At 38.8% G+C, this 22,637-nt stretch overlaps 1 protein-coding gene across 6 annotated transcripts in view; it reads left to right on the top strand.

The window, feature by feature from the left end:
- CCSER1 (coiled-coil serine rich protein 1) overlaps positions 1-22,637 on the top strand; it is a 745,310-nt gene that overhangs the window by 325,930 nt on the left and 396,743 nt on the right. For 5 of the 6 annotated variants that reach the window (XM_075421506.1, XM_075421503.1, XM_075421507.1 and 2 more), the window contains one exon: positions 20,392-20,469. The exons of the other annotated variant lie outside the window; for it this stretch is intronic. In XM_075421506.1, coding sequence (XP_075277621.1) covers positions 20,392-20,469 — 78 coding nt within the window. The remainder of the gene's footprint in view (positions 1-20,391; positions 20,470-22,637) is intronic. 6 annotated transcript variants of the gene reach the window in all.

Raw genomic sequence — 22,637 nt, 5'->3', positions numbered from 1 at the left:
CTCACCCTCTCCTCAGTGATGTTTCCAGAAAGCCTGTCACTTGGGAATGAGAAACGATGCACTCAGGTGAACCTTTGCTTTCCAGCCAGCACAGACCTGAGATCCTGAGCCTGCAATATCGCCATCTGTTTTCAGATCAACAGACAAGGCTTGACAGTGACCACTTTCGTCTCAAAAAGCAGTCATAATCAATCTGTTTTGTGTATTAGGAGAGCAAGAAAAGAGCACTTATGATGCTGAATAAACGAGCCTGTTAGTGACTGCTGAGGATTGTTAAACCCTATTAACAGAGCTTTATGGTTGCTTTTTATGCTTTCACAGCATTGATCTGTCTTTTGTGAGATCTCTCGAGCCTAGTCTTATTTATTTTGCCCACATTTTGAGACTGAAGAACGTTGTCAGATAGATGAGGTATCTGTGTAACTTTCAAACACTTTTTTTTGTGAAATGGTGGCTTTGTAGGAAAAGAGAAGGAGTAGTAGGTCAAAACTGCTCTGTTTGCTTCTATTGATCTGAGGGTCGCCAGTATTAAGGCACAGGGGAACTTCAGTGCACTGCTGCCTTTTCCAGGGCTGCCCTTCAAACTGCAGTCTCTAACTGAAGGTAGCATTGGTGTCTTTTGGTACGAACCCACGAGGAACTGCTGTAGCATTTTGTATTCAGAGAATTTCCGCCTAAGTTCCCAGATGTCCATCAGAAAATGCATTGTATATCCCATTAGAGAAGGACAGATAACTGCTGGCAGATACAGCAGGCACATTTTGCTTCGAACTGCCTTGTGCACGCCGAGTGCGATTCTCAGAAATTTCTTGCATCTCCTGCCTGCTCTCTCACGGAAGGTGCCCACATGTTTGTAATTGTCAGCTACACCAGCAGTCAGCGAGCACAACTGAAACCTGAACAGTTACTTTTTCAATACAAAATGACTGTCCTGAATATTTTCCTTGTAGTTAGGTGTCGCCTCTGATATGTGCCACTACGGTTCTAGGTAATAAAGATCACATGTGAGTCCAGATAAGTTAGGTGTGGTGTCTTTGGTGCAACTTCATTTTAAGGACTTTTTTTCTGCTTCCATGAATTTCTCCTTATGGTTCAATTCAGGTGAATAGTTCTTTATTTCCTGGCAGAAAATGTTTTGTATCATATAGCAAATGAACAGTTTCCTCTCACTGGCAGCTCTCAGCTATTCCCAGGTGGATTTAGTAGCACCCTATAGTAGTTTAGTAGTGCAGTGGGCTAAATTGTATGGTTTTATTTTGATGGGTTACTGTTTTAGGTAGACTGCCAACATTTTCCCAAGGAATTCGAAAACGTGTAGAGAAATTGTACTTTAAAGTGTTTTATACCTCAGCAAGATTTCTTGAGACAAAGAAAAGTCACTTCTTTAGTTCAAGGCTGTTTTCTGCACTAAATATAAAAGACCTGCAGAGGAGAGGGTGTGCATGAAAGCTTTGAAGAAAAGGTCACAGGAGTTCTTTATAATGAAAAACGTTAGGCAGGCTGCCTGTAGGTGTCATTACAAGCTGTCTTGTGTGTACCCAGAGGCCTAATCTTGGAAACAATTGAGTGCAGACTTGTGAGTAACCTTAATTGTGCACCTGCCAAATCAATAAGACAAATTGAAATCTTTCAGCATTTGTAAGATCTTTAGTTTACAGGTTTCCCTTCAGCTGTTAGAACAATACTATGTAAATGAAATGTGGGCAACTTGTCTAATATAACTTTGGTATTATATTGCAAGACATTGAAGAGCTCTTTTACATAATACTTGTGCTTTTTTGTTTTGTGGTCTAAATCAGGTTATTTTGCTAAGCACATCAATACCTGGACAAATAATTACCGTGATTTCTGTTTTCTGTTCCTCTCTGTGATACACTTTTTGGTCTTAAATTGTCACTTCATTTGCTTTTTAGGCTTGGAGAAAATATTGTCTTTCATGATCATATGTATTATAAACTAAGTGGTTTGCATATATCAGTGCATTAACTGAGAGGAAAAAAAACAGTGGGCTTATAAATATCTCAAGGATGGGTGTCAGGAGGATGGGGCCAAACTCTTTTCAGTGGTGCCCAGCGACAGGACAAGAGGCAATGGGCACAAACTGAAGCACAGGAAGTTCCATCTGAACATGAGGAAGAACTTCTTCCCTCCGAGGGTGACGGAGCACTGGAGCAGGCTGCCCAGGGAGGTTGTGGAGTCTCCTTCTCTGGAGATATTCAAGACCCGCCTGGACGTGGTCCTGTGCAGCCTGCTGTAGGTGACCCTGCTTCAGCAGGGGGGTTGGACTAGATGACCCACAGAGGTCCCTTCCAACCCCTACCATGCTGTGATTCTGTGATTCTGCTGGGAAATGAAATTGATCTATGATTACCTGGTTAATTGCGTTTGTCTATATATTGCACTGGGCATTGTAAAATGTCTCACAAGACATCGTATTTTATCTGTTTTATCGTCTATCTTATAGAATGCTTCTGCAGGAAAGTGAAAATACTTCTTTTGCTTTGTTTGAACATCAGTGGATAATAAAGCATACATAGTTGAGTGTATGTATTGAGTCCATCTAGGACAGACAGACAGACAGATGGCCATAGGTTTTTTTTAGTCAAAAAAGGTGTAGGTCAAGGTGAAAAACAGTAGTTATGTGCATTAATGTAGTCTGTTTTAATTTGGTTTGGTTTGGCTTTCTTGGTATTAATTTGTAAGCACATGAAATGATTTTATGCTTTGTAACAGCTAGTGTCTTGGGCTGATTTCAATGCTTAATCTTTTTTTTATTTTACTTTGCCTTTTTTTTTTCCTCTTCATTGGTAGGTATAGCAGGACTACAGTTACATGCAAAAGCCTTATTAGAGCACACACACGGAACTGTCCAAGAAATCTGCTGTTACCTAACCAGAAATAGCAAGACCTTTCTCTTTTCTTGTATGGGTTTCTTCATTTTTGGCTTCAGATTGTAGTTTCTGCAGCACACTGTGAAACTGGGGAAGTCCATCCCTGGAACAAACCAAATAACAGTGAGGGTGGTGTATTGCTTTATTTCTTGCTGTTTTTTTTCCCTTTCAGAGAGAAGAAATTGTGCATTACCTTCTTCTACCTCCCTCTTCCGAAGAATTCCTTTCTTTTGACACTTCCATCCTGCTCTTTGTTCAGCCCGTATCAAGATCCTCACTTGTTCTTATTCTCCAGTCTTCCCACTTCCCCCAGTCAGCCCACTGTATTTCAGTTAGCTTTTGGTAGAAAACCTAATGTAAATACTTCCTCCTACTTCTTCTCAACCTTTTCCACATCTTACTTATCACAAGATAAGCCTTCTTTAATGTTTTCTGTCTTAACTAAAGACAACCTCAGTACCACTTTAATGGCTTCTTTCAGAGAGTCCTCTTAGACTGTGCTTAGAATTCTGCTGCTCCAATTATCCTACTCTTCCTCAAGTCCAACCTTCAATTTCTGATTGCTACTTCATAGCCAAAATTTATGATCAATGCTCCATCCCCCTTATTTTAGACCTGCCAACCACATATGTCAAGACATTCTTTTTCAGGTCTTGTGCTTTTTGGCATCAGTGAGTATTTGGCTCTTTTGCTTCTGACTCTTTGGTGGTTTCTTCAGTACAGAATGCCCTGGCTCTCTCAGCAGCACACTGTCATCAATCACTTATGTGTCCTTTTCTTCTTCATTCACGCCTCATTGAATTATCTTATCTGACTACATTAATCTGTCAGATAAAAGGTTAACTCAGAACTTTCATAATCTTCTTGAGACAAGTTTTGTTTTGTTCAAATGAAATCTGAATGGGTCCAAAGATAAACACCCTGTATAGTTACATGTGATGTTGCTTATTGCTCTGATATCAATCCAGCCTAACTATACCTGGCAACATACCTCTGAAATTAATTGTGTGCACTGTTGTAGTTTCTTCTGTAATCAGTAACACCATTAGGATGCTGTTGCAGTTGGTTTCCTGATTTTTCACCCTCTCACGAAAATGCTCCAGTAAAATGCTTTAGTTTGTTCTCAGTTCTTCTGGGTGATTCTTCATTTCAGGAGCACATCTCGTCACAACAAGGAGTTCAGGCATCAGCTGAACTGAGGCTGTAATAAAGACTGTCTTGTTAATGTTTACGTATAGAAATATATTACTTTGTCTTTCTTAAAATAAAATATACAAAATCTGCAGAATTATTAATGGAAATCAGATACCAAAACTGTTGTTGATAGTATACCACTGACACTTTTTTCAGGAACTGTCTTTTATTGAAACAATCCTTTAGTAGGTTTGAAGTTTTTATTTCTGTATAACATTTTTTTTTTTCATGTCAGAGAAATTATGTTTCGAAGGCTTCCTTTTCCTCCTCCAAGTGTGTGTTGCTCAGTGGACAATAACTGCAGCTGATATTTCTTCTTATGGAAGTTCCCCTACATAGCATAGAAGTGAATTTGCACACGAACCACACAGAATCACAGAATCACAGAATAGTAGGGGTTGGAAGGGACCTCTGTGGGTCATCTAGTCCAACCCCCCTGCCGAAGCAGGGTCACCTACAGTAGGCTGCACAGGATCTTGTCCAGGCGGGTCTTGAATATCTCCAGAGAAGGAGACTCCACAACCTCCCTGGGCAGCCTGTTCCAGTGCTCCGTCACCCTCAGAGGGAAGAAGTTCCTCCTCATGTTCAGACGGAACTTCCTGTGCCTCAGTTTGTGCCCATTGCCCCTTGTCCTGTCACTGGGCACCACTGAAAAGAGCTTGGCCCCATCCTCCTGACACCCACCCTTCAGATATTTGTAGGCATTTATAAGGTCCCCTCGCAGCCTTCTCTTCTTCAGGCTGAACAAGCCCAGTTCCCTCAACCTCTCCTCGTAGTGGAGATGCTCCAGTCCCCTCACCATCCTTGTAGCCCTCCGCTGGACTCTCTCCAGTAGCTCTTCATCCTTCTTGAACTGGGGAGCCCAGAACTGGACACAGTACTCCAGATGAGGCCTCACCAGGGCAGTGTAGAGGGGAAGGAGAACCTCCCTTGTCCTGCTGGCCACACTCTTCTTGATGCACCCCAGGATCCCATTGGTTTTCTTGGCAGCCAGGGCACACTGCTGGCTCATGGTTAACCTGTCGTCCACCAGGACACCCAGGTCCCTGTCCGCAGAGCTGCTCTCCAGCAGGTCCACCCCAAGCCTGTACTGGTGCATGAGGTTGTTCCTCCCCAGGTGCAGGACCCTGCACTTGCCCTTGTTGAACCTCATCAGGTTCCTCTCTGCCCAGCTTTCCAGCCTATCCAGGTCACGCTGAATGGCAGCACAGCCTTCTGGTGTATCTACCACACCTCCCAGTTTGGTGTCGTCAGCAAACTTGCTGAGGGTACATTCTAACTCTTCATCCAGGTCGTTGATGAAGAAGTTAAACAAGACTGGGCCCAGTACTGACCCCTGAGGGACACCACTTGTCACCAGCCTCCAACTAGACTCAGCGCCGCTGATGACAACCCTCTGAGTTCTGCCATTCAGCCAGTTCTCTATCCACTTCACCGACCACTCATCCAGCCCACACTTCCTCAGCTTCCCCAGGAGGATATCATGGGAGACTGTGTCGAAAGCCTTGCTGAAGTCAAGGTAGATAACATCCACGGCTCTCCCTTCGTCTACCCAGCCAGTCATGTCATCGTAGAAAGCTATCAGATTGGTCAGGCATGATTTCCCCTTGGTGAATCCATGCTGACTACTCCTGATAACGTTAGAATGCTGACTGAAACAGCTACAGTAGACGAAATAATCAGATACAATTGATTTTTCCGCGTTGTCTATAAAGTATTCAGCTGTCAGTAGACTGGGTGAAAATCATACCAAGGCTTTAGTCATACCGAATCTTACTCTGAATATATAAATTATTATAGAATTGAATAGGTAGTGAATTATACAGCATGTTCTTGTTCCAAAGAAGTGTTTCAGCCCCTGTGTAATCACGCTTATGAGTTTTGCTGTATATTAATGGCATTATGTACTTTGTAAAGGCCATAGGGGTAGATAATTACTGAAAATTAAAAAAACAAGTATCTCATTCTACATCAGGACTGTAGATCACTGAAGGATCACTGAAGGTGACAGAAAGACTCATCCGCACATCGGTGACAGAAATTCCTGCTAACACCATTTTTTAAATGCAGTGATGATTCACTGTGTGAAAACGGTCTTCTGTATCCCCTGGCAACCAGAAACTAAATGTATCTGTTCTTGTCTGGTGGCCTTCAAGAACACATCCGAGAAGTCATTTGTTTTCACAAGACAATCATGCAACATTAGAAGCTCATTCCCACCCATTCTTCTAAATAATTCTTCGTAAAGAATGAACATAAAGTAGATATCTAGAGTTAGTGTTACTAATCAACAATATATTATAGCTTCTTATCGAGTTGTAGGGCAATTTTTTTGGTATGATGTGGGTTTTTTCAGATTCCATGACTTTTTAATACATGAAAAATAATACTGTATTTTATGCAGCTTACTCTTAATATTTAATATACAGTTTCAGTCTGAGAGATGTGAGTTTTGTTCTCAGAATTTCTCAGATTCCTATAGCAACACAGGATCTTATTATTTTATTGCTTGACATGCTGTTAAATTTTATTCTTTAGTCAGCGTAGGATAAAGAAAACAGAGACTCCGTATTTCACAAAACACGTACAAATAAGGAACATTTTCTTTAAACACTATATATCAAACGAGTGATATATCTTTGTGTAGGTAGCTGAATTTCAGTAAGTCAAATACTTAAAAGCATGTGTCAAAACAAGCACAAAAGACATCGGTTCTTTTTCTCAAGCTTGTTTTTTAGCCATCACACCCTGTTCTCTTTCCTCGTATCATCTAGCATTGATGCTATTTTTAGAAATTAGTCTGATAATAATCACTCAGCAGACTCTAAGCTCAGTTGTTAAGAGTGCGTTATTCTGTACCTTTTCAAATCTCCAGTTTCCCTATGTTGCTTTATAAATGTAAAGCATGAGAAAAACAATGGGATTTATCTAGAAGAGATGCCTACTGCACAGTTACAATTTGCATTTACAGAGCATTAGATTTCTTCCATTTTTAATATAAAGTTTAGTTATATTTCGCACTGGCAATTGTGTGGAGAGTTTTCATGTGGGAAGTTAATCCAGAACAATTTATCCACTGTGTATGTGCAGTAGCTCCCTGCCTTGGACAATCCACAGGGGAGAAGATACTTTAATGCTGGAGGAACCGGCTGACTTTGGCTCACAGGTTAATTTAGTCTTGCTTATACAAATGTTGTAAGGTGATCATTAAATTTGTCCACCCGAGGCATAGATTTAAATGAGAAGGAGAAAATGCGGTTTCCCTTGAAAAGTATTTAAAAGGTCATGAGAATTGAAATTTGTATTCATTTTCTACTACAAACCATTAATCAGCTTTAATTATAAATCTATTCAAATGAGGCTGCAGAAGTGATCATACTGCTCAAAGTAGAAAATGAAGTTATCAATGCTATTTTGATGTTCATGCGTTCTTACATTTTTTCCCCACTTGGTTTTTCCTTGTCTTTTTCCATTGGTGATGATTTCGTAAATTGAACTTTATTAATTGTGATTCACTACTTCAGGGCCAAATTACACGTGACACTCCACATAGGCACACTCCACATACCCTTCATCTGCTTGAAATGGCTTGAGAAGCAGACACATCAATCACTTAAATCTGTGACTGTTGGGTATAAGTCACTGCTGTGTAAATCTGTTGAAGGTCCATGCATGTCTTTTTGAAGACTTGGAATTATGTGACAACCTGTGTTCAAGGAAAAACTCCCTTTTCTCACCAAAATTGTTTCAAAATGTTAACTTCTTTTGCCTTTCAGTGGAATGAGTGTGTTTCCAAAATAAAATGAAATTATTTAATTATTCATATAATACTTGAAAATATTGTGGGTTTTTTTTTTTCTTTTCTGATGTTTGGGATAGGTTAGGAATCCATGTGGAAACAGGACACCAGGTATGCATTTGTAGGCATTTGTAATCCGATGTCTTTATGTGTGGGGAAGGAGGTATCTTCTGGGGCTCTGGCAGTCATTGAAGGGCGGTTTCCTTCTACTTGATTATGCTTCAAGCTGTGCAAGATATCCCTGAAAGGAGTTTAACAACATCAATAGTTAAGTTCAGGTTAATGATTTTTCTTGCTTTTACTACATATACTCATACATATACATGTATCTGACCTAGATTCAGTTTGTGTGTGGTGAGATGGTTCCTTTCTGGCATAGCCAGACCACTATTCATGAAGAATGGCATAGTCATTCATTTTCCTACAAAATTCAGAAGACTGTAAACCTGGGTGGTTTTAGTTCCTGGTTTTGGGATGCTAGACATGTCATTTTCTAAAATAATATGGTCTGATTTTCAGGCAATTAGGCTTATTTTTCACATGCTCCCAATATAAGCATTTACTAGTGATGTTTTAAAAGCAAAGTTCTTTTGTTTTAGAAAACTTGAAGGAAACAAATGGAAATAATAGTATTCATTGTTTTCTAGTTTGTGTGATGTTGTAGACATCCTCTGAAAAATATATACCTGCAAGTAGCTTTCCTAACGAGAGTATTCTTACCTAAATTTCAGTTTAGGTACCTGCCTACAATAACTTTTCAAAAGTGTTCATCAAGAGTTGTATGAAAATCATTGTTCTCCTTCGTGAATGAAATAGTGACGATTTTCTATTTGATTTTTACATGCATCTGTCAAAAAGCTACAGAATGGCATTTTATTTCCTGCTTACTAAATATGATATTCTCTAACTTCTTTGCAGAAAACAAACAAATGAAGAGTGACATACAAGCTATTTGCATTCACTGTTAATATATTGTCTTTAAGAGCCACCAGTAAAAGTTGCAAATTCCCCTTTTTTTGAGAAACTTTATTAATGAGATTTTGTTTAATGTAAGATTTTCCAGAACTCCTGGTACTGAGCTCTGTGTCTCTGACTAGGAGAAGGGTTAAAACTGCTTCTGGGCACATCCACCGCCCTTCTATTCTAGAAAACAATTAGACTTTATACTACTGAAGGACAGGCATAGCTGAGTGAAAGGAATGGAGCCATTAGACTAGAGGGGATTGAAACTCGACAGCAGAATTTTCTTCTGATCGTATGTGGGCAGCTTCCAGGCCCTTTGCAATGTTCCAGTGTTGCAATACGAGTGTGGTATGATAAAAAAAAAATATTGAGAAGTTTTTAAAAGCCATCATTGTGCTCTGATTGAAGCAGAACTTCTCGAAAAAAAAATTATGTGGCCATATATTGAAAGGTATAATAAAAAAGATAGGCATGGGCAATATTGATTTTAGCATTCCCTCAATATTGATTTCTTCTGCTGAAAATGCAATGTTCCACAAGTATGTTTTTGCATCCTCAGTGTATGTGCTAAAGGTTCCTTGTATTTGATCTGTTCATTTCCTGTATTCCAGTGCAAAATCTTTGTCAAAAAAACATCCATGTCTATTCTCGGAGCGATGTCCTTTCCAAGATTGCCCTTTGTGTGCAGTATCTGATATGGACAAATAGAAAATTACCCCAACTTTAAGAGGCATGAAAAAGCAGACTGGTGGAATTTTTTTTATTGAACTTAGCATCCCTGAAAGGTTGGGAGCAGTGGTAGGATAAGAGCCAGAGTAAAAAAGGAATAATGTGAGCCAGGCTTTTCAGCCCGCTCTGCAGATGGACATCACTTAAACCCAGGGGGTGGCTGCTGCCTGCAGAAGCTATGATCTCTCTGGGTGTTTTATATCCTTTTGGATATCAATTTGCCTTAGAGATTTTGGGGGTTTTAGGAAGAAGCTGGGCAACTAGCGTTTGCTTGCAACTCACATGACAGCTCATCCCTGGGACAAGGTAGTCACATGCGTTTTGCTCTTCACTAGCCTGCCTCTGGAAGCAGCTGGTGCAGTGACAAGCACATGGCCTCCCTGCATCAGCCAAGCGGTGTTAGCACCTGCCATCACCTCTGTGGTACTGAGGAGTGAAAGATGCAGCGACGATGCCAAGAAAAACTTCTGTTTTTACCATAACTGAGCCTACGGAGATTCTTATAAGCTGTGGCAGCTGCTGAGAGCTAAAATTGTAGCGGTGAATGCAAGGGGAAGAGAAAAGAAGCAGATAAAAGAACCTGAATGGAGCCATGTAGAGAGATTGCCGTCAGATAAGCCAGGGTGCCAGCTGCTTCATGGCATAACATGAATATGAATAAACTCCTAGCCTGTAGCATGAGCCTAGTAGTTTGCGGACATGTCTCCTCATTTACTTTGACTCTTGCTGATTTATTTTTGTAATAGTTCTGCCAAAGCTATTTCAAGGAGCACTGATATATCACATGGTGATTGAACCAGTACCTTAACCTTGCTTTGTAGAATTACCAAACAAGAAAATAAATAAATATATAAATACAATACAGGAGATGCAAGTAACAATACTTCCAAAGAAAACAAACAGTGTTTTTTTTTAATATTTTTCATTTGAGAAGCTCTTTATATTTTATTGCAGTTAAATGAATGTGAAAGGTGTGTTCAGTTTTTCTCCCTGGTTTCCCTATTAATGTTGAAGGGTAGGAAGAAATTATAGTCATTTGTATTCCTGGACATAATACAAATGAAAAATGAATATTTTTTTGCTAATGACTTTATAAAATGCAACTCAGATATCTCAGCAAGTTTAATGCATCGTTCCATTGCAAAACGCAAAAATGAAAACAAAATGCTCAGCTGAGGGTTCTAAAAACAACGGTAGTGCAATGCCTAAGCACTGGTACAGTCAACTTCATTCCTTTGCAAGTGTCATCAGTTTCTTAAGCAACACAGTTTAGCCTCCCCAGACTGTACAGAGCTTGGTGCTGAGAAGCTGTGTCAAAATGGAGATTCACTGTAGTGAAACCTGACTTATTTTTCAGACGTGCAGTATTTGACCAGCTTCACTGTGTATCTTTTCAGTAGCAAACCAATCGTATGGCTGCTACATCACAGCAACTATGTAGAGATTTCTTCAGTCAGTTTTGTGTGTGTGTTTTTATATTAATATATATAAATGTATATTAATATATATTTTGTATATTTCAATATATTATGTATATCAGCCTGTGTATATGGGCTGAAGGGGACGGGCGTCGACTAAAGGGAGGAAGAAAGGCAGAGAAGGTGGGAAGACTTTCAGGTTCAGATAGATGGTACAACAGGAGTAGTGTTGGTGACGGGATGGGTGTGGGAGTGGGAAATACTGTGAATAGAACATGCTGTGCAAGCACTCTACAAGGTAAGAAAGAGCAGACAGTCTTGACAGATTTTGATTTGAGCTGGCGCAACGAGAAGTAAATATTAGGCTAGAGAAGGGAAGAAGAGCAAGTACAGCTAGAAAGAGTACAGAGACCTTACTGCAGTTGGGGTAGTTTCTATTGAACCCTCTGCCAGGGTGCGAGTTGAAATTGCCATTGTGCCTTACCCTTCTTAATCTTTCCCTGAAGAATGGAAGCTGTTGTCTGAAGGTAGAAACTCAACAGACCACATATTTACAACATCAAGGAATATTTATTCTGCCTTGACCAACTCCACTTCGAAACCCGCTTGCTAAACCAAAAAGCAGGCTTAGCATGCTTCAAAACTGTCTAGGGTGATGAGAATTTCTACATGTCAGGAAATGAAATATGGCTTTGTATTACACAAAGGGATTCAACTTGCTAAAAACATTAAAGAATGTTTGTGTTAAAAACACTATAAAGCAAATAACATGGCAAAAAGTTACTTACTAAATGTATCTATGGTGAAGGTTTGATATTCCTTTAATTTAACCTTTTATTTCTAACAATATCATACAGAAGTGCTGCAGCCAGGGAAAGCATATTTCAAGTTGTTAAATGTCACTTGCTTTTTTTCTTGCAGTGGAAAGATAAAAATCTGTCTTCCATGATTTAGCAGCAGACACATGCAGATGTTTAACATGTTTCCTTTAAGCTCCTCTTGGGGAATTCAAGACAGTTTTGAGAGTGAAGCCTCTACATCTAAATAAGTTAAAATACCCTGTCAGAAGGGGTTCCATACTGAAATTGTAAAAACCCTTTTGAGAACTGATGAAGTGAGAATAATTGCAGTCACAACATTTAGAAAGTGCAAAGTGGCTTGTTAAAACCTCAGTGAAATGCATAGCAATCGAAGGCATCTGAATCTTTTTGAGATACACATAAAAATAAAACATAGCCTCACATTCAAAACACCAGTGTGAAAATCTGGCAATGTAGTTCTTGATGCTTGCAAAGTAATAAGAAGGTAGAAAACAAGTGGACAATTGAGCAGCAAATTATTAATGAAAATCAGGCTGGCTTCATTATGCTCACATTTAAAAAATAAATTTTATTAATGATACGAAACATTGTCCTCATTCACATGAAAATAGTATGTGGCAGGGAAGCTATAGGCAGAAAATTGACCACAGTGCTGCAGGAGATATCGCCATTCATATGTACATATGGGCAGAGGGATGTACTGAACAGTAAAGCATGTGTAGTGTTTTTGGACAGGAGTTTAGCGTATGAGAAAATGTGTACCTTAAAGAAAAATACTCATTAATAGCAAGTGCAAATAGATTTTTGCCTTGTGAGAATTGTGTCTTTCTCTTGTAGACTGAAAAAGGCGTTTCATAAGCTGTGAGGAGATCATTAACATCTTTCAGAGCTTCATGGAAAACTGTTAACTGTATGAGTATGTGAGCATAGGAACTGTTTTGCTGAAATTAGCACCTAAATCCATGTCTGGCTTCAACAGTGGCCATTTGCGGATACATCAGAGGAACTTATGGAACAACCTGTTTTGAGGAGCGTTTTTCTCCTAACCCGTCAAGACAGTTATTTCCACATATCCAGAAGCATATAAATGTATATCTTGTGTATGTTTTTATCCTCTTTAATGTAATTGTAGGTGCATCTATTGTTTGTATTAATATCTAGTACTTTTTAGCTTCAGCTTGTATCTTGATCCCAATATGTTATGATACGTAATGATGGCAGAACATGCATGAATGTACAAGGGAGGGAGAGGCGGTGATTTTGTTATCAGATTTGAACTTTTTTGGTTTAATTAATTGATTACTTCGTTTCTAACTGTTTTATTTGTAAGGGTAGAAAAACAATGGATCTGTACGCAGGGAAGATGTAGGAGTCTGAGAGACTCCAGAGATGCTTTGCTGGCAGACTCTTATGTGAGTGGATGCAGACATTTTCTTTCAGATTCGGGCTGGGGCTGCAGTACGGAGTATCGATGTAGTTGCTCTTAGTGCTGCGATGCAGACTTGGGAGAAAGAAAATATTTTTGTGACTGGAGTAAAAGAAAACATCACTGAACCTACTGTATGAGACAACTGTCATATTTGCTACAAAACTAAATGAATTTTGAGCAAAAAAATTGTGCATATTTAAACCTGAAAGATCTCTTGTAAGGAAAGAAAAGCAATTGAAGTAGGCAGCCTGCAGATTAAAATCCCAGGAGAGTACTTGGTTCTCTCAATTGACTGCTGAAAGAGCAGAAAAAGCTGATGTTATATGATATTATTAGGGCAGAATATACAAGAACAAAATGTCAAGGCTGGATAGTATAGTCAATGAAGTATGAAGGAAACAATAGAAACTGAAGAGAGAGCAGAGTTTTGCTCAAGGAAATTGGTTCTCCCGTGTGTTGTCAACAAAGCATTTGCGTCTGTGAAAGCGACCCCCTGCTTTTTATTAGGATAAAATATGTCTGGAGTTGCATTTTATATAATGTGTCATAGTAGCAGTCCCAACTCACACAGTGACAGTCATTGATGATCCTGCAGTACTCCTCACAAAGAGATGTTAACCCACAGTCATTGTCCAAATTACTTTCAAAATTACATTGTGCTTGCAGATAGAAGTGAAGGGGGTTTTTAGAGATAACCTCAAGTTGAATTTGCTGTTTGGGAAGGTAAAAGTGGGGTTTTTTCCTACATATTAATGGACTCTTCATCTAACCTCTGTGTTCCAGGGAGTTATCTGACCAAGGAAACTTGTGTCTCTGTTTGTTATGAGTCTTGTGAAGGAAAGTGGGGAATAAAGACAAACTGGAAGGATGAGCGATAAGAAATCAAGGTGAAAATAAAGAGCAAAAAGAAGGGGATATTTGCTATTAAATAGATCTATTAGTTATATAGTGATATATATGCCATTTTCTATTATGAGAAACATAATATTTATCTGCTTATAAAAACAAACTGTTTTTTTCCTTCTGTACGTACTCAATTGTAAACCAGCAACCTCCAATACTTCAGCCTCTGTTTCAAGGCTTAGTTCAGCTTTCTACTTCGTTTCTGGGCTCCCCAGTTCAAGAAAGATGAAGAGCTACTGGAGAGAGTCCAGCGGAGGGCTACAAGGATGGTGAGGGGACTGGAACATCTCTCCTATGAGGAGAGGCTGAGGAAGAACTTCTTCCCTCCGAGGGTGACGGAGCACTGGAACAGGCTGCCCAGGGAGGTGGTGGAGTCTCCTTCTCTGGAGACATTCAAGACCCGCCTGGACAAGGTCCTGTGCAGCCTGCTGTAGGTGACCCTGTTTTGGCAGGAGGGTTGGACTAGATGACCCACAGAGGCCCCTTCCAACCCCGACCATTCTGTGATTCTGTGATTTATAAATTTAAAAACATATTTATTAAGGTGTTCTCCTTGTGCCAGCTACCAGATGTTTTATATGTGAGGTATTTTCATATTGCCATTTTGGAAACTAAAAATCAGATAATAATAGCAATTTGTGCCTGGTACTTTGGTATTCTTACACTTCTGCATTTAATGTAAGGATAGGGGAGATAGCTATCTTAGTAAATAGAAATATTTGAGTAAATTAAATATAAATTAAATATAAATTAACCAATGTGAAAATATAATCTGAATATAAATGATTTTAAACACTGTAGCCCTGCAGCAAACCATGGACACGTTATATACTCTTTATGTTGCTTGCTTGTTATGGTCTTTATAATTAATTTAGCCTAATTGTAAGGCTACAAAAGCATCTTGCGAGCAATTTTTCTAAGTAGAAACAAATAGCAGTCAACAAAATATCCTTCATCTCGATCCCTCCTCGCTGAAAATATTATTGTGCGAAATATTACATTTATTGTGTTTTCTCAGAGTTCTGAGATCTCAGAGTCTTCTAAAATAAACAGTACTAGATATACAAATGCTGCTAAGTGACAGATCAACATTTTATCTTAACTGAGGTGAAATTTTCCACTGGCATTTCACAGCTCAGGTGATTAGCTTTGCTTAGATTATAAGAGGAATGGAGGCTAATATGTCTGCTTGTATGCGAAGTGCTGGTTGAGAATCAGTAGATAATTGAACCACTACAAACTTGTTTGGCTGTCCACACCTTATGTACTAGCATAAAAAGAAGTAGCAAGAGGCAGTAGCAACTGTAATTTATGGTTCTCCCCTGTGATGGGAGTTACGGTAGCTGAGGTCACATGCAAGACCCTTCTGAGCCTTCTAAGATGTGGAGCAGCAAGCTCTAGGCAATGTACCAGGCAAATACCTGAAAACAATAATCAAATGTCTCAGCTGGTAATTGCACACATTAGTAATTAGCGAGAGTATTTAACTGTACCTACTAATAAAAGACACATGAAATAGGTTTATGAATAACCACCTGGATTGTATTCAAAGGTGTTAGAAAATAGACCTAAACACATTTTAAGGAGGCACTTCCATTCTTAGTGAGTGAGACTGGAGATGATGTGGAAAATTAATCAAACGTAGTGGGGGGTGGGAGGCGAAAGCTCATTTCATGTGTCTGCTGTTTTTTCTTACCAAAACTAATTTTGATTTTGCTGGCCTCAATTCTTTATAGTCATTTTGTTTGTAGGAAGTGTATGTATCAGCAAAAACTCTTCATGATGTTAAATAATACAGAAACTACAGAAATTGCAGCACTCCAAAAGTATGTAGGGGAGCATTGCACGCTCTGGATGAACAACTGGGGTGCCTGGACTTGTGAGTTCCTGACGGCTATCTTTGTTTTTACCAGCCCTTTGTAGCTTTGAGCAAATCACTTCCCCTTCTTTTTCACTACTGTTTATTAAGCGAGATAATAATATTTAAGCACAATATTTCATAAAGGTGTTGTACAGACCTATTAATAAATCCATTTGCAGATCTTTGGTTACCTTCAGTATACTGAAACGTCATTACTGAGCTTGCTGACTGCCCTTATTTAACTTCCTAGTTCTACTGAACTTCTAGATTGTGAAATGATACTTAGTGGCGTAACTTATGATACAACTAAAACTATTGCCCTGAAAGTCAGTTCAACACTCGGCCACTACTCCTTAGAAAAAGCTATAAAGTACACAGATTGTCTTTTCTTTTCTTCAGTTATTATAAAGATTTATTTGATCTCTTGCTCTAGCATCCACTGAAGGTTTTCTCTGTCAGTATGAACTTCTTAGATCAATAAATTGCGATACTGATCTCTGGAGAAGTCAATGTCTGCCAACTATCATTGCAGTGTTTACCCTTGTTGAAAAGCAGTTGTAGCAAATCAAATTGGCTTCTGTCAGTGCATGATGTACAGTGGATGGTCCAGATTTTATGGTACAATTAATGAAGGTTGATACATAGGCTTCTTCCTAGGGAAGATCAGATTAAAACCAAGGGTTTGTAGTGAGAAAAATCCCAATTTATGAGGTGAAATGAATCTGCTTTCATTTAAAGAACAGTTGCTGAAGGCTGGAAGATTGTTTTCAAAGAAGCATGCTTGTAACAATGTGCATTTATATATATTTGAGCTTTTGTATTGCTAGAAAAACACTGACTGCATTCTCTGATTTGCCATTAGACAATTTACATCAGTATGCAGGTTTATGAAACATTCTGTTTTGAGGCTGGTATATACAAGTGGAAAAAAATCAAAACAAACCCAAGTCTGTGACTACTTTAAAACAGCTCCAGAAAGAGCTGCTCTCCCTTTAATCTAGCTAAAATGGTGAGAATCTGTCCTCAAGCAGGATGCCGATCCTGGATCGCCAAACAGGATGCAGAAGTGGGAAAAGTTTTTTCTCTTAGACTTCTTTTCTTCCTTTGCCTTGTTATCAAGAAATTTCCTGATAGTTAAGCACATTTTAACATCAGTCTCTGAAGCTAAATGATTAGCACGGTCTGGCAGTTACTCCATGGTACCTCTTCAGTAGCACAATGAGGCTGATGTATAGGCTGATCAGCTATAGAAATTAGCAGAAAACTTTGGCATTGATAGTTGTCGCGCAACAATTATCAGCAAAATTCTAATAATGTCCATTTGCTTGATTTTAACAGCCTACTCTAAATTAAAAAATGGCCTAAAAGCACTGAAAGAAAAGCTCACGGTCTCGTTTTCAACATGGGCAAGACAGTATTTTCTGAACTGTTGCTCTGAGAAATACTTTTAATTGCTTGGTATTCAGGCATTTGAAAAATGGAGTTTAGGTGATTAAAGCTTTTCAACATTCTGTGCCCTCCAGAACACTCAGAGGTTTCCAGCGATGCAGGGAAAAGGTGCAGTCTACAGAACCCAGCTGTGGTATCGCTGTGCATCAAAAATACATTTTAAAAGGTTACAGATGCACAGCAAAGAACTGCAAATTTAGGAGATATCCTAATTTACCTAATTTTGCCTAGTATGTAGAATTATGGTGCAAATGATGTTTAACATTTACTACAATTTACAAGATATCATTATAGCCTAGTGGTGCAGCATCTTCTAGTTAATTTATAACTAAAATCTATCAACTTTAAGCCAGATTTAAAGTGAGTGCTGTTTTTATGGGAAGAGATTTAGGCAACATTAAATAAAAAGTCCTCGTTTGCTGAATTCCTTTTAAAGATAGGTTTTTTTTTGTGTATGGGGAGCTCTATACTGCAGTGTGTGATTATGACAAATACCCAGTGGATGGTAAATTTAGGTGGGAGGTGTGATGTTTGAAATTTTTAATATGTCCCTTCAGGAGGGCAAGCTATCCACATCTCTCAAAGCAGTGATTAGTTCGGAAGGGTTTTTTTAAATAGCTCGAGAAACAACCCTTTTGGTACCGTCTCACTCAATTCTCTACTAGAATAAACTGAGTTAGCGCCACTGAATTTAATTAATTTACACTGGCAGAGAAGATGCTCTACTTTCCTTAGAGAGGAAGACAACTGAAGTAGTTGCAGGGGTCACTGTGTGTATGTATAGTTGGACAGCTGTATCCAGAGACAGGCTCTTCTGCCAATGCTGCTATCTGGCCAGAGGCAAACCATTTGCAGTCCAGAAGCTACATAGTCATGGTGCCTCTGCTAACATCCCCCACCTCTCAGCAGCCTTTCTAGTTCAGGCACGGTGCCACAGCAGCGTGGCATCCAGACCTGAGCTGGCTCGTGTTCAGTCATCACAGAAGAGCGGATGTTTGGCATCCTTAGGGCTGTTCAACCTTTCTTAGATCCAGCTGTCACTGAAGAACTTGCAACTCGTGTAGCATACAGGTACCAATCTGCTTTGCAGATTTGCATACGGAGGCTGTTTCAATGCTTATAAGATTGGACTGCCTTCCTGCGCATTTCTAGCTACAGGTTAGGGCTCTTGGTCTGGTTTGGAAAGCAGCTACTGGATTTTTTTCCCCTCTTGGTTTTTTCTATTCTATGTAAATTAAAAGACAAATTGTTCTCAGTTGAACCATTGGCTTTCAAGGCAGAACATTCTCATAGAGGTGGTCTCCAGTTTTGTCTGCACTTTGAGTTTAATCTAAAAGATCTATGTTTCACTTCCTTTTAGTAAATATTATCAGTCAGTTTCCTTGATGATCAAGTGCAGGAGTCCAGGATAAAATTTGTAGTGTTTCTCAATACCAGAGTGATGTATTCAACAAAGATACTGGCTTTCTGGCATGTTATAATCTCCCTTATTCCACAACAACTTCTTTGTCTTACATGGGCTATAAACTACCTGTCTCTCTCTTTTTCTTAGAAAATAATTACTGTGGTCCACTCCTTTCTCCTTTACTTGCCTTTTATATTTATTTATTTAGAAAGTAGCTGTTGTCTTTTCTTTCAGGTATAGTGTAACTGGTACCTATCTGATTAAACTTAGCAATTTTCTCAAGTAGTTGTTAATGTTGAATTAACTGTGCCCTCTATTTCAGATCTGACATAGGGATTTTTGTACCCCAAATTTCGTCTCAGTTTTCATCCTGTAGCAGTTAGTTGAATAAAATATGGTTATCTCTGCATAAAAAGCTTCTGTTGCATGAACTGTTAGAACTTCATGGTGGAGCAGTATTCTTCACTTGCAGATTTTGGGCTTAGCAAAGGGGTCGTAACAGATTCATACTGATGTGAAACCAGATATCTGATTAGTTAATTACATAAGTTGAATGCATTAAATCATTCTGCGTTACAGTGCCACAGTGTGAAAAGGAAATGAACTTCTGGGCCATGCAAACTTGTTTTTTTATATCCTCCATTACATCTTTTCTGGTTTATTTTTGTTATTGGTGGTGGATTTTTTCATTTTAGCACTTAAGGACTTATTTCCCAAGAAGTATCATATATTCTAGTTTTCTCCAGAACAATCTTGGTATTGTTTGTGTATTTTTTTTAAATCCAGATTTTGTTCTTCTAATATTATTACCATTGTAAATTATTAAGAGTTTCCATACTTCTTTTCATATCTGTCACATCTGTAAAAATAATGACCATGCTAACCAATGGGTTACTGAAATGCTACCTAAAAAAGAGTGGGTTTTTAGGTCAATCTTTAAAGCATTTTGACTGGATAGGTCCATTGAAGTATATTGACTTATTTTCATTGTTAACTGTTGCTGTTCACTGTTTATTTTCATAAATGAGTGCTCATTTGTAAGGTATATTGACTCATGTGAAAGTGATGTTTTCTTAAACTTTGATCTAAATACTTTCCTGCAATATATTGCTTTCCTGTTATTTATGCCTTCTAAATTTACTATTGGGCCATCCAAAAATAATAAAAATACCCCCCATCCAACTTGTAGATTGTATCTTGTGCTATGTGAACAAATTTTTGTGTTCTCAGTTATCCTCTTGTATTACTCTTTTGTAGACACAGTAGGATTGCGTATTTGTGCAGAGGTTTCAGTCTTTAAATGGGGAGTTTGTTTAAAACAAAGAAGATGCAAAGTACTTACGCATTAGTGAAATACTTACTTTTACTAGTTAAAGGTAAATACAATACAGATTGCAGTGGCTTTGTCGATCTAATTCCGTTGGATTTTCAGTGCTGTTTATGAGCTCTTTTTTGTTTTCCCCCCAAATATAAAAAGATGTCTGTAGAACTTGATTGGAAATGCAAACTCCTGTGTGCTTTTCTTTCAGAGTACAGACATGAGTCCAGCTAGTAGCACCACCTCACTCCCTGTTAGCCCTCTTCCTGAGGAGCCATTATTTTTCAAGGTACAGTTAATTAATTTCATAATAAATATTGTATATGAATTTTGGCTTATTATGTTATCTGGTGTATAATGAAGTGCTATTATTACTGCTTCTTCTTCTTTAAATTACTATGATATCAGCAGATGTTCTTAAATATATACCATGCAGTTGTCAAGAAATACCTAGAATAAAGCATTATTGTTTTTGAGAGGATTATCTTTCCAGCAGACTAGAGCTATAAACCATTATTTATAAGACTTTGTTTTTATCCATCTTGTCTGCTGGTGATACATTTTGATATGTGTGTTCCTGTATATGTGTGTGCATGTGATTTGTCATCAGTAATTTTCTCTTTATATTGCATTTCAAGTACATGTTTTAATGAAACAATGAGTTACCACAAAGAGGAGACATTAAAGATATCTCAAAAAACCAGTTTTGGCGTAAATCCAGTGTAAGCCACAAGCCTATCATTTTAGTTAATGTTAATAATAAATGACGAGACAATATCTGCAACCTCGTGGGGCTTAAGCTGTGAGGAACAAGTGGCCCTACGTCAGTTCTTCATCTGACTTCTTGGTATCCAGCCCTGGGAACACAGAATGGCCTTAGACAAAGTGTGACTCTTGGAAGAGGGCTTCTGAGGCCACCCGGGTGTTCAGAGCGGTGCAGTGGCTGCAAGCAAAGCCGTCACCTTGCCAGTTGTTTGCTCAGACGAGGAAGAGGGAACTTGGCTTTGCAGCACCTTTGTCTCAAACGTGTGTTGTAATATGGACAAAGTTACACTCACAGGAACTTCCCTTTTAATATTTCCCCCTACCCCAGTAAATTTCTGCCTACTGTATGAAAACAGTTAGTTGCTTGGGTTGTGTTTTCAGTCACTTTGTGATGACACTGAATTCAAGCTGAGCAGATAGAATTAATGAAGCTTGATGATGGAAAGTTTGCATCTGTCCTGCACATGCCTCCAGTGCAGGAAATACCAGCCTCCTTCAGACCTGGCCAACCTCATAAAGAAACGGGTGGGGATTCCCCCCTCCGTATTTTGTATGTCTGTGCAAGGGTTGTGCCCTGCAGTTCAGAACCAGCCAGCTAGCTGGTTGATTCCTGTTACTGAAATGGTTAAGGACTGTGCTGGCTTGGTGGTTTCATCAGTGGAGGTATGGATGGGATATCCATGGTCAGCTGTTCACTGATTTTCATGCCTTTTTCGCGGTTTAATGTTTTCAAGACCCCTAGCTCTTGATCACATTTGGCTGAAATTGAGGAATGTCATGCCAAGATACTAAAGCACACACGTCTTGTTTCCTTGTGAAACCACATTAAAGGCACAGTGAAGTTCATTCAACATAAGGCAGATTCAGTAGTTATTGTTTCTCCCTGTGCCTGGGAAACCGCGAAGATACATCACGTACAAAGAAATGGGCTGCTCAGCTTAGATGAAGGTGTAAGAAGTAAGAAAATCTAACATGAAATAGTTACAATAAATTGTCATGCTTTTATATTCTCAGCTGAAGAAAGCAAACACTGCTCTGTGTGCATCAGGAGCACTCTGACAAATACACTGTAGTGCCTTTATGTATTTTTAAAGGAAATGGTGCTTATACAGCTCAAAATGGGTTGCAAATGACTCCTTTGAAATGGAATAGGTGCTCTAATAAAGAAATGAAGGTATTTCTTCATATTAAAAGTATCCTTCCTTTTTATTTATAGTAGAAAATGGTACAAGAAGCTGAAAAAAGGGCAGGAAGCTTTATTTAATCTTTCCTTTTCAGTCAATTTTCAAAACGGGGAACATCTTCCTTTGGAATTAAGTAAAATGGAGGCCAGACCAGGAAAAGGTCAAATACATCTCACAGCCAATGCCCTTAAGTAGAAACAGCAGTAATATAAAATGTAACAGTTTCTGTTATTTCTCCCTGACTCACTCCAAGAGAGAGCAATATTGTTCCAGTAGTAATGTGAATGACTGGTTTTACAAGCCGTAACCCTTTCCAAATACAGTCAGTGTATAATATTGGCTCTTGATGATGGGATGATGCATTTCCCTTAGCAACATGATAATAACCTTTCCCACCTCCTTGCTGTAGAAATGAAGACTGGAAAAGAAATTCCATTCTGTGGTTCTGAAAACACAGATGTAACGAAGCAGGGCAGTATAAACACTGTGTCTTTTTGGGACAGTTAAA

Source organism: Opisthocomus hoazin, chromosome 5, assembly GCF_030867145.1.
Source record: "Opisthocomus hoazin isolate bOpiHoa1 chromosome 5, bOpiHoa1.hap1, whole genome shotgun sequence".
NCBI lineage: Eukaryota > Metazoa > Chordata > Aves > Opisthocomiformes > Opisthocomidae > Opisthocomus > Opisthocomus hoazin.
Note: the sequence above shows the minus strand (reverse complement) of the source record. Positions and strands in the feature narration are given on the sequence as shown.